General features: G+C 40.1%; 1 protein-coding gene across 2 annotated transcripts in view; it reads right to left on the reverse strand.

Annotated features, from left to right (window-relative positions):
- Positions 1-13,227, reverse strand: part of VPS33B (VPS33B late endosome and lysosome associated) — a 613,489-nt gene that overhangs the window by 355,177 nt on the left and 245,085 nt on the right. For both annotated transcript variants that reach the window (XR_014978823.1, XM_085644389.1), the window contains exon 12: positions 4,356-4,429. Coding sequence is in view for 1 of the 2 variants with exons in the window: in XM_085644389.1 (XP_085500515.1) it covers positions 4,356-4,429 (74 nt within the window). In the remaining variant the exon portion in view is untranslated. The remainder of the gene's footprint in view (positions 1-4,355; positions 4,430-13,227) is intronic.

Genomic DNA, 13,227 nt, shown 5'->3' on the forward strand with positions numbered 1-13,227 from the left:
CGAGACGCTACGGTCGAAAACCCCCTTTCAAACTACATATCCCAGAAGCCCTAGGAGCGTACACGTTGTACGCGAAAAAACCAACGTCACCGGAACGCGTCTGCTACATAGACGCCAGCGCCGCCCCACCAAGCGTCGGAAATTCTTTCCAACGGCCGCAGAGGAGTCGCGTGCTTCCAGAGGAGATTCCTGTTTGTCCTCAGTTGCAGTTTGTTCCCAAGTTCGCTCCTTTGCAGAGGGGGCCTCTACTCGACCCGAAGGTCTGGTAAGGATGCAGTGCACCAAACCCGTGAAAACCCATTGTTGTGATCCGCCGCCCCTACTCCGTTGGAGAGCTCGGAGCTAGCTCATGCGGAGGTAGGGTGGGGATTATCGTCTCCTGGAGTGGTGGTATTACTGCCGCAAAAATCCTAGCAACCTCATTGATATAACTTCCCCGGAGGCATTCCGGCTCCTTTAAAATCCTCAGACTATGAGCAGAGAGAGAGAGAATAGTCACGAACATTCTCTGTGGTAGAGAGTGGTACCTGAGCAAAACTATTCTCTGGTTTCTACCCCGCATACCCTACGTTTTTTTTTGTTGGCATCCATTGCAAACTACCTCCTTCATTACTACCGTCCTCAGATAGAGGAAGGGCTCTACTATGGCGATAAACTTTATATGTTGACACGTCTGTATCAGTCTTTGTGTTTGTGTGTTCTTGACTCCATTCTAACAGGGATACATCCTAAGATAGCGGTTTTGCGCTCTCCCTGTGAAGCAAGGTGGAGCCCTGATTGGGGTAGGTGCGGGGAGGGATCTACGCAGTTGCGTTGTATGTCTAGGGTGCACCTATGCTCATTGATGACGCTGTATTACTGTCCTATGATGCTCTTGTATTTGTGTATCCGTTTATGTAGTCAAACCATGGAGAACCACTGTTAAGACCGTCCTAATAAGAGTACGCCAAAGAAGCCGCTTGTTCTGTTTTTTACAGGTACACATATGTTTATATAGAATAGAGAAGTTTATGGGACTGAACTAGGAAGGTCTGAACTGAACGTTAGGGAAGCTAGGTAGGGTACTAATCATGTTCATTATGTCTTACAGGTCTCCCTCCCTGCTGTCCCCATCCTTTCCTTCCCTCACTTGATCCTCCTAATGACCAGTGCCATTACGGCTATCTAGGCATGGGTAGATCAAGAGGGGGAACCCAATTAGCAACAATCCGATCCCGAGGGCTGAACCAACGTGACAGGGTTAAATCTGATAATGCTTATCTTTCATGTGCATTTAGGTTGTCTATATATTTTTTTATTTTCATATTGTAAAGATCATGTATCACTGCCTCGTGGACGATATCTATTTTGCTGCCTGCCATTAATTGTGGATAAAAGCGTGATTTTGATATTTTTACCACTCAGGCCTGATCCCATTTGAGGACATGCTGTGTTGAGATCCACATTGTTTTCCTCACTAGTTTCATTCAAATTTAAGAGCGTAAGTAATGGTTCTGCATCTTTTATTGGTCAGAAATTGTTTTTTCTGCCGTTTTTTGTGTTCTCGCATTTTTAAATTTTCCATAAATACTTTTGCCAATTTTATTTTGTAATATATTGATATAAATCAATTTATGTCTGTGCTATGTCCATTTGGCCGATCGAACAGAAATGTAGGCCCAGTTTTAAAAGTGATATTTCCAGTTCTGACATGCACCTCTTTTGATAAATTGACAATAGCTAGGTCTTGTAACTCACTTTCTAAATTTTCTTCTGTCTTATGCTCCTTGTCAAGGTGCCGACTTTTTCCGTCCCCTCGTCTCCTTTTTCCTCTTCTCGTTTGTTTCCTCGTTGTCCCCGGGGACGGCCGCTTTCCCTTCCTCGATATATTTGCAGCTGGCTGCTCATGTTTTGCTCCCACTGGCATTGTTTGAGTACCAGTCCCATGTCTCCTAAAAAAGTCCTTCTAATTATTTCCCCAGTTTGGTCATTTTCTCCTTCGCTTGCATCAGTGGATGTTAAAGATGATAAGCTAGTGAAAACATTAGCCAAACTGTCCAATTTTTCTTGTTGTTTCAACATATCAAACTTGCGTACGTGACAATTCTTCCTTCAGCATAATCCTCTTTATCACGTTACATATAAATATTTATAAAAATTGACGGTATACTTGGGTATGGTGATATGATCTTACTTCATGTTTAAAGAAATCTCAGAAATTCACTGAAATAACCAAATGTTAAAGTGAAGTTATAGTTAGATAAAGAACTAAGTTTTAGCTGATGTTAAAAAAACTAGAAATCACTGGAACAAAACCAAGGGTGAAAGTGATGTTATAGTTAGGTCTTGTAATAATATAAGAACTAAGACTCAGCTAACTATACTGCCATCCCGCCATGCACTGTGTATGATCTCACATATCATTCAAGACATGTTAAATGACATCACTGATAACATCTCAAAAGATATGATTGTTGACAATACTGATCACATCACTGATTACATCATCCAATGAATATGACAGTTTTCTGTGAGATTCTCATAATGCAAGGTACAAATAGGCCCAATATGCCATAACATCTGCAGAACTTTTGTGTGTATCCTTTAGCTACAAACAGAACAAGAAGATCATAAAGCATATCTGTGAAATCGCCCACATTAAGAAGATATTATGATCTTTTTTACTGGGATTGAGGTACGTAAATTAATGACATCAGCAACTCAATGAAACCTTAATGAGACATCTCTGTTAAATACCTCAACCATATGCTAGGTACACTTACCCATTAAAGTAGTTTATTCTAGCATATTACCCACTTTTTTAACCAATTAGCTAGGAGCAAGAATAAAATATATTTGGCCCACTAGTTGATTATTTTAATTCACTTTAAACCACTCCATACCACGACACTTGCACCACACATAGTCTTGTTCAGTGCTCCTACGTAATCCGCAAGTCGCAGCACGCCTCAGCCCGTAGAGGACTGAGAGGACCCCAATGATGAAGCATGTCACCGTGGGGAAACCCTGGTGAGTGAGGGGACTCAAGAAAGGAATTGATCTGCCCCTTTCTTTTCCTTGGGTGTTCTTTTGGGAAACAAGTGCCTTCCTGACACCCCTAGGTTAGGTTCTCATAACCTGAAGATTCAGGCTATTTATCTATTTATGTATACAATTGGAGGGTGAACCTAACCGTTAAAAACCTCTCCTTCCCCCCTTTTTTTTTTATATAAATACCTCAACTGACATCAAATTTTAAGTCAACCTCTTTACTTCTTGAGTGTCTGAATCACTTCCGGTCTCCTCTTCACACCACGCTCTTCTGCAGTCCCTTTTTTAGACATGTATGCTCTTTTTTCCCCTCATTATCTTTCTGAAACACTCAATCTGCATATCTCATACGTCATCACTGGCTTAAGAAACTTGAGGGGGGCTCCCATGCAAGTTACATGGAGGGGCCCCTCTTCGGGCTCAATCAGGAGCTCTCAGGCTATGATACTGTGCAGAGGGGGCCCCTGCAGCTCAGGCCCCCTGCATCGCGGGAGCTGCGGGGGCCTATTTTACGTCACTGTACGTCATCTCTTTCTTCTTCAGCATCCTCTTTTCACTTTGAGGAACTCTGTCCTGGTTAAATTGTTTTCACTCTGTCCTCCACATACTTGATTGCATCTCTTTCACTTCATCAATGACCTCCCACACACAATGCACCCACTCAACTGTATACACTGCCTTTTCTTTAACTTTCACCCTATCAATATTTTGAAAGCTTAGTCAAGTAGTGTAACAAGTAGTGTTATAGATTGATTTAAAGTGTGGAACAGGACGCATGGAAATTCAGTCACAGCTTCAAGGATATGCTCCATTTTTTTTAAGTCTCTGTTTTCACAACTAAAGGAATTCCCTTGGTCTGAACAGCCCCTTGTTAGCAGTGTTTGGGTACAGCGGGGAAAAACTAGAGTGAAAGTCTACTCATGCATAATTCCCAAAGACTACTGTACCTTTTATTTTTCATGTGCAGCCAATGATCACCTGTGAGTAAGTGGCTCATTAGTGCACTTTACAGACCCCTAATGATACCACCCATAAAAGGCGTATTTAAACATGTATGCTGTTGCCGCATGGCAACCGCGTTTGATTTACTGAATGTGTAACATAAGAAACGCACTATCATTATTTCATTCGAATTTCACAATTTCTCATAAACCTTACTATCAAGAACATGAGCCCACTGGTAACGTAAGAGTAAATCTTTTGGGAAAATGGACAACAAACGGTGCACAGGAACGAAGGTTTACTTAGAACAGGGAGGAGATAATGAAGAGATCATTTTAGTCCAGACTTCCATCACATATCAGCACTGACTTTCAGCAACTTACCTTGTCCTGTGAGTTTAACAGAACCTTTACACTCCTTTCAGAAGAAGTGATATCAGGGCCAAACTCCACGCTTCCTGGGGAGAGATTTCACAATTATTAAAATCATTCTGTAGATACGTTTAGCCCAGATATTGAGACACTGCTGTTCAGCTCAAATTCCACTTTAAATAACACAGCAAGGACTATATAACGGTGTGAACTCCAGCTCCCACCTACCAAAGGTTCTCATGTCTAAAAAGAGCATTATGTCTACTTTTGAGCAACATCTACACTGCTGCAAAGGCTGTGAAATCAGCAATTAATTACTTTTTCCTAAATTCCCGATAATTTCAGAAATCTGAAAAACAGAGTCATGCAGACCTTTTCCTAATTGGGCGTGATCACATCAAGGAATGTAATTGGGCATGATCACATCAAAAAATGAAGTGCAAAACTTGAATAATAAGAGATGGAATGAACAAATCTGAAAACACACAAGACACTAACAGAATCTTACTGGACTGACAAAGCCATCTTTTCGGGCATTAGGCCTTAATTATAGCTATACCTACTGGTAAATATACTTTATACAGCAGCAAGCCACATTAAGAACAAGCATTTGCAAAGCCAATAGGTCTCACCTTTGAGATATTTTGGCTTGGCAATTAATTTTTCTAGTCATGCTCTACAACATCCAAGATGCTATGCAGCATGGCTTAAAATTCTGGACCGCGGTCAGCCATCATTTTGTAGTGGCATGTGCGAAGCATGCATGCTCCTACAAAATGAAGCACTTTTTCTTTTTTTCTTTTTTTGATCAGTAAAAAGAAAATAAATAGGTGCGTGGGTGAGCAAGGGATGCTCCCGGAGGTAGTGAGCGAGAAAGAGGGAGCGAGAGATGGTAAATGGGGAGGAAGCAACACGGGGCTAAGAAACAGAGGGAAGATGAGAGAAGTAGGTCCAAGCAACACAGAGGGCGGTTAAGGGTGGGGCTGGGGGGAAACAAAACAAACAGAGGATGAAGAAACAGAGGACAGGAGGAGCTTGTGGACCGAAGCAACAAGGTGGTTGTGGGTGAGGGGAAGAAACACAGTGTGCAACAGGGGGAAAAGAAGACAGAGGGTGCAGTTTGGTTGGGTACAAGATGGAGAAAAGAAGACAGAGGGTGCAGTTTGGTTGTGGAGCAAAATGATCACAGAGTGCAACGTGGAACTGGGTGGTGATAAACACAGGGGCAACAAAAAAGTTGCAAGGGAGAAGCACACATGTAGAGCAACAGGAGTGCGGTGGGGAAAAGAGTACACAAGGGAGAATTTTGGAAAAGAGCTGCACTGTAGTTGAATTCTTAGGGAGAGGAGTTGACTTAATGGCTAGGGTGGTCGACCTTGAATCTGAGGAACTGGGTTCGAGTCTCGGCAATGACGCTGATCATCCTGTGATTCTGGGCAAATCACCTAATCTGCCAGTGCCTAACAAAAATGAATGTGTCCTCATGTAATGCAACTGGTGCTATGTAAAGCGCTCTGATTCCTTCGGGTCAAGTTCGTGCTATATAAAACTCTGTAAAAAATAAAAAAAATCTTAAACAAAACAAAAAAAGAAGCACATAATAATGGAGCAGTGGAAGGATACTTTAGCCATGCTCTGGGGAGGAAAAACTCAAAAAGCCGAAATTAATGTGCACACACTAATGAATGAGACAAAAGTAAATAGGAGTGGGGGGGGTCTCTAATCCCAATGTATGTGACAAAGCTACAGTGCATGTGCTGTCTCAGGCGAGACCTAAACAGCAGCTAATAGCTTTTAAAGTTACAGACGATGGAGCATTTGTAAATCTTGTGCTTCATTATGCTTTCTAAATATTTACAGTAAATAAGATACTTTCACTTGTAAATAAAACTCACTATTTCCTGAGGCCCTGCAAAATAATTCTCCCATCTTTGCTAAAAGAACAAGTCTGAGAATTGGGTTTCTATCTGAGAATTCTATTATGTTTAAGGTTACTTGAGTTGTTTTTCAACACAAATATTAATGCACTTCATTAGCATACATTAGTTCCAAAAGCTAGTTCATTATTCCCAATACTTTTAGCAATTTTAAACTTCGATTCCAATTTTTAGAATATTATTGTTAATATCTGCAATTGAATCTTCTCCATGCCTGTGGCTGTAAACTTTGTTTTCGTTTACTCTACAATGTGTTTCCTGCTGCTGTTTCTCTGAAAGCTACGAGACCAACAGGTATGGTAACCTATCACATTTTGTGGTTTGTCAGAAGCCTTCCTTCCCTAAAACACCTTGCAAGATTTCTGAGAGTATTTCACAGTAACAATACCATATCTCGTCGTTCCTGCTCTTCAAACAGTTCATAGAGAAATCCTACTTCAGTAAAAACTAGGAATCCACAAGAGTCATAAAAAGACAATGACATTAAATCAAAAAATCTGTTAAAAAATTGAAAACCTTCAGCTTTATAATTGTTCTGTCTATAATTGGTCAGTAGCGGCATAACTCTGTTTGGTGGCAAGCTTTTTTTCAACTGAATGCTTTTCATGAAACATCTATAGATCAATCTGGACAGCGCAAGTTGAATTGAATGTATATTTTGTATTTATTTTTTAACTTCATAAGGCATGAACCAAAATTTAGTTCACAGCTAGTCACTTTAACAACATACCAACATTGGATTAATGCTAAGCAATAGCTGTGACTGAACAAAAGTGCAAAAGAGAAATACCTGCTCTAAATGACTAAAAAGAAAGATTGTTAAAAAAAAAGCTTTTCTCGAACAATTTGCTGGCAGGTATGAGGTAAATCTAAAATGGCAAATCTCATGTCTTCTCTCTTATGAAAAAACGTCAGTACTGCCAGGAGGCCAACACAACCGGAGATAACATACTTGGATGTACTGGTGGATTTCCTCCAGGAGATATTGGGGCCATCCTCTTGATACAATTGGAAGTTAAGCACAGGACATTAAACTTCACTCTTTAGAAACATATTATATAAATACATATATGAAATAATCTAATAAAGTAGTGTAGGACTTCGTTTGAATGAATATATTTATATGTGTATATATATATATATATATATATATAAACATATATATATATATAAACATATATACATACATATATATACACACACACACTTGAAGATGAAGGATCACAAGAAAACAACAGCCACCCAGGGCAAACACCTGTAAAGAAACCTGTAAAGACCATCTACAGGAGCTTGCTACATTATTTAAAAGGTGAGGCTATCCTCTGCATTATCATACAGCAACAAATTGACAAGTCTTTGCAGTTACCTAGAGAAGCACTTATGTGGAATACCAACGGCAGAAACAAAAGTGACAGAACTCCATTTGTAGCTGACTATCATCCATCAGCTCACAACTACAGAAATATAATGCAAAAAACATTTCCCTTACTGTCCACTTGTGAAAAATTGCAAAAGGTTTTTCCAAATCCGCCAGTCATTGCTTAGTGCAGAGCTCCAAATTTACGATCTCTTATTGTGAGAGCTGAACTCAAGCAAGCTGTAACAAATGCAGGGGTGCATTGCTGTGATTCTAAAAGGTGCATCACGTGTGAACATCTTTTACAAACATCATCTGTAACTAGTTCTGTTACGAGAAGGACCTATGCAATAAGGCAGCATCTTACATGTCGCTCAACGTGCATTATTTATGTGATTCAGTGCCAACGGCAAAGCTGTAAAAAACAATATATAGTCCAAACAGTGAATGACCTCCGTACATGATTCAGGAACCACAAATCTGCAATAATCAATAAGAAAATTGACCAGCCTGTAGCCAATCATTTTAACCTTGTGGATCATTCACTATCAGATTTGAAGATTTTCCCCGTGGAGCATGTTTCAAAGGAAGAACTACTGGCCTCCAGGGAAAACTTCTGGATGTACCGTTTAAAATGAACATTACTGACAACACAACCTGATTACTGCATATCTCAGGACTGCATTGATTTCACATTCCAAATGGAATCTTCACTCATGATGCTTTTTGAAAATTCAGCTGTGTCATCTGTGCAGCCACAGAGCAAACCATCTTGTACTACCTGAGGAAGGCGGAAGCTGAAACGTTGTAGTGGAGATATATTTTTGTTCTTTGCTGAATCTATCTGTTTGAGTCACTTCTTTCTTGGAGATATATATATATATATACTCGTGATCAAGGGACCGAGTTTCCCGAAACGCGTAGAGTTTGTGTGGCCTAATTAAACTCTGCCTTAAAAGCACTGGGTGCCGTGAAGCGTTGTTTTTTCCTGTTGGAATTTTTAGCAATGCAGATTTGGAATATTAGGGTCTCGCTATCCCTTCACGGCCCGCCATCGTTAAGTGGCTCGAGTTGAAGCGGCCATCGATGTTGGATATATATATATATATATATACACATATATATATATATATATATATATATATACACACATATATATATATATATATATATATATATATATTACCTACTGGCGGTCGCCAGTAGGTAGTTATAGTTAGGACCACGTTTCCATAGGAAAACCTCAACATTCTATTTTGAATAACTTTGGCGCCGGTCGACGAATCCTCGCGAATTTCTCAAAATAGGTGGGGCGCTACGCTCCGCTCCTACCCTGAAAGTCTCGGGGGGATCTGTCAAGCGGGGGCTGAGATAAAAGGGGGGTCCCAAAACGCGTTTTTCCCATGCATTTTTCCATAGGACCTTTAGAACGAGCTACAGCCCGAACGGCTGAACAGAATTACTCAAAATTTGGCAGAGAGGTAGTCCCTAGGTCAAGGAAGTGCCTTTTGTAGGTTTGGTGTAAATCTGTTCAGTAGATTCTGAGAAAATAGCCTTTGAATCAATATATATATCTGTAAGCGCGCAGAGTGCGCGCTGGGTGCGCGCACCTTGCCGTGCGCGAGCGCAATTCTGATTGGTTGTTAGATCTTAGTAAACATTCGAATCGGTGGAAGTCAGGAAGCGGCGGCCGCCATTTTGGCTATCGCATAAAGAGGAGGTGATAATCAAAGGGGGAGCAGTTGAAAAGGGGGCAGAGTGGGTAGAAATAGACCCAGTAGGCATTGTAAGGGGGTCAAAGTAGGACCTTGTAGGGCAAAAAAAAAGAATAATATTTTGTAAAAAAATATCGCGGAGTGCGCGCACCCTGCGCGCACCCGGAAAAAAAATAAAAATAAAAGAAATTTAAAAAAAATTGCATTTAAGTGTTTAGATATAAGGTGGCTCTAAAAAGAGCCCTTGTGTTTATTGTTTGTTTTTCGGTACCTACAAGTAAGTACCGACGCAGAGTCTGAGGTTCAAGAGGAAGACTCTGTTCCCTTCATCATTGAAGTGCACACCATCTCCTCTATAAATGTCTTGCATGTCGTAACGCAAGTTGTTGTGGTAAATGGAACCCATACCATAGTCTCTGAGGAAAGCAGAAATAGATTTGTTGACGTGCTTCCTTGCTTTGTCAATCTGCGGACAAAATTGGTTGGACCAGTTCCACTTTTGCCTTTGGCATATGTTAGAATATACAAAGGCAGTTTGTGGAAAAAGCGACATCAATTGCACAAAGGTGTCCTTAATAAGCATTTCCAAACCTACCCCAGTTAAAGTGCCTAGATCATTACCACCACAGTGCACAATAATAAGGTTAGGCTGTGGGAGATGTTGAAAGGTTTTCACCAAAGGCATTAATTGGTGCCACTTTAACCCTCTCTGACCAATCCACTTGATGTCTACATTTGGCAAAGCAAGGTCTCTCACCATACCTCTTTTCTCTGCAAATTTTTCACTCCAGAAGACATAGCTGTGTCCTACAATCCACACTGTGAACATCTTCAAAGGAGATCTGGATGCACTCAGGAGGTGTAATTCAGTAGAATGGTAAAAAGAAATGAAAGACAGTTTGGAAATGGAGGCATACATATTTTTTTTTAAAAAAAAAAAGAACTGATTGGCTGTTTCATACCATTCTACACTAAAAACTAGGCTGTATGTGTAAAATAATAGAAGCATGTTTTGTATTGGTTCAGAAAAATGTGTTACCAAAGAACAGTACTATGGATTTGCTGTAAGGTTTGAAAAGTCAAGCACTCTTGCTCTGTGGAATTGAAACATTGTGTGGCGAACTTCTGACCTAACTCCACACAGCAGTGTTCCATGAGCTGTTGCTATGGTAGCAGGCAGAAGTCAAGTTGGGGGAAGGGAACTAGGCAGAAGTGAAGTAGGGGGAAGGGTACTTTTGGAAAAGGGTTGGTTTTCAAGCAATAGAAATGTGTGATTACATTTGAAAAAAAGGGGGAAGCAGTGAGATTTGAAATTAACATATATATGTGTGGAAAAATAGAGGGAAAGATTGCCATTATCTGGTTCTGCTGAGTGGAGAGAGGTGTAGAGAACAGAGGTCCTGGCTCTGATAATGTGCTGTGGGGTTTTGAGGTTTCAGTCTGTAATGCAAATACATTCAGCATCACTAAGGCTGGTTGCCCTTGCTGGAGTGTAGGCAGTAACCCAGCATACACATGGTTTGTGGTCTGAAAAAGCAGTCTGGACATGAAAAACCTTGGGTGCGCGCAGGGTGCGCGCACCTCAAAAAAAATTTAAAAAAAATTTTCAAAAAAAAATTTTGTTTGGTTAAGTTTATAAGTGGCTCTTAAAAGAGCCCTTGAGTTAATGGAGGGAAACAGGAAGAGAAAAACGCAAAAAAAGAAAAAACATCTATGGCCTAGTGCATGAATGCGCATCAAATTTTCTCTGAAGGAGATCAAGACTGGTCTCCCCCACAGAAATAAGAGAACCGCAATCAGTGCACCGTGTAGACAACCTCGCCAAACAAGGTGGACCAACAAGAGGTAAAGAAACAGGTGAAGGCACCATCGCAGCTGAAGTGCTCCCCTGAGCTGCCGAAGATGTGCTCGGCTGAGCTGCTGCTGATGTCATCGGCTGAGCAGGTGGAGGGTTTTCTCCAGAAGCTCGACGATAAGATGCTGGGTGCATTTTGTAAACATGTCTCAACATAGTGTGAATGCTAAAAGAATATTTCTTGTTAGGATTCCCACGAGATAAGACTTTTTTACAAAGTACACATGTAACTTTTGGTGCATTTACCTTTTTCTCATTCTCAGGAAAAGTAAAAAACTGCCATACAAAGCTGTCCTTCTGCTTCCTGTTCCTCTGCCTCTCAAGAGTGTCCTGCTCACTGTCTGAAGTAGGTTGCTGTTCAGCCATTGTCTCTCAACAACAGAATAGCTCCTTCTCCAAAGGAATCAGAACTAATAATGAGGGGAGTAGGTGTGGTTTGGGAAGAATCTGGAACAGAAAGTACTTCAAACCAATCATAAGTGATGATTCTTGATCACATGACTTGCCATGAGGGGATTGGGTGTGGTATTGAAACAATTAGAAACTGAAAGTAATGATAACCAATAAGAAATGTTGTTTTATTATGTATAAACCCGAGGTGCGCGCACTGCGCAAGCTCCGTGCGCGCACCCCGTGATGACGTATGCACGAACGCGTAAACGCGCAGGTGCATACGTCATATACGCGCACCTAGCGCGCATACGTTTAACACGCGTATACGCGACCGCTATTGCGTGTAATTTTAGCGTATGCGGAAGTAAACCGCGTCGAGGGCGTAGGACGCATGCGTACGTACGTACGCATACGTACTGGGTGCGCGCTCCCAGCGCGCACCAATAAGTATATTTGCGTACGTAAATAACGTACGCCGGAATTCATAAAAAACATACGAAATAGTACTAGGTGCGCGCTCAGAGCGCGCACCCCAAGAATTTATAAATAAAAAAGAGGACATTAAATAATTAAAAAAATTATTTAAAAAAAAAAAAATAATAATTATTTAAAAAACTAATTTAAAAAAAATAGATAATATATAAATGAATATAAAGTAATTTTATTTAAATAAAAAAAAATATCTTTAATTAAAAATACATAACTTAGCATATAAAAAACCATACAAATTCTCAGAAAAAAACATAGGTTTCAAAAACGAAATATTTAGGGATTAGCATTTAAAAAACCTTGCAAATTCACTGAAAAAACCATAGGTTTCACACACGTTATAGTTAGGAATTAGCATTTAAAAAACCTTGCAAATTCACTGAAAAAACCATGGGTTTCACACACGTTATAGTTAGGAATTAGCATTTAAAAAACCTTAGAAATTCAGTGAAAAAACCATAGGTTTCACACATGTTATAGTTAGCTGGACATTTTACTCGTAAAAAACCAATGAAATTGCCCCGTTATAGTTAGTTCAGCTAACTATAACTCGCACGCGCCCGCAATGCACTGCTGATGACGTCACATATTACATCACTCATGACATGGTCAGTGACATCACTCATGACATCACTGATGACATCTCAAATGACATCACTGATGACATCATCCTTGTGATAGAGTGGCAGACCTCCTCTCACCCTAATATAACCTTTGATACACACATTCAATAATAGAGACTAAAATTTTTAAAACAATGGACATACCAATACCAGTTACAACAACCTCTTCAGTAATTCTAAGATTCACATACACATTCACTCATTCACCAACAGTCCTATACAGTCACTCATACATGTACTCACTCATCATATGTACTCATACACCTATACATCCAGTTACACAATGCCACTCATCCATAGAGTTACTCACACACATAGTCACTCATACTAATAAAGAATCAAACATACTTTTACTTGCATATACAGTTATACACACACCACCACACTTACTTCTACGGAAACTTACACATACTTAGTCTTTTAAACAATCACTTATAGAAACACATACTTATTCATACAGGAACTCTTTCAATCTCTCACTCTCACATATACTCACTTATATACACCAATAGTCA

Source organism: Triturus cristatus, chromosome 3_1, assembly GCF_964204655.1.
Source record: "Triturus cristatus chromosome 3_1, aTriCri1.1, whole genome shotgun sequence".
NCBI lineage: Eukaryota > Metazoa > Chordata > Amphibia > Caudata > Salamandridae > Triturus > Triturus cristatus.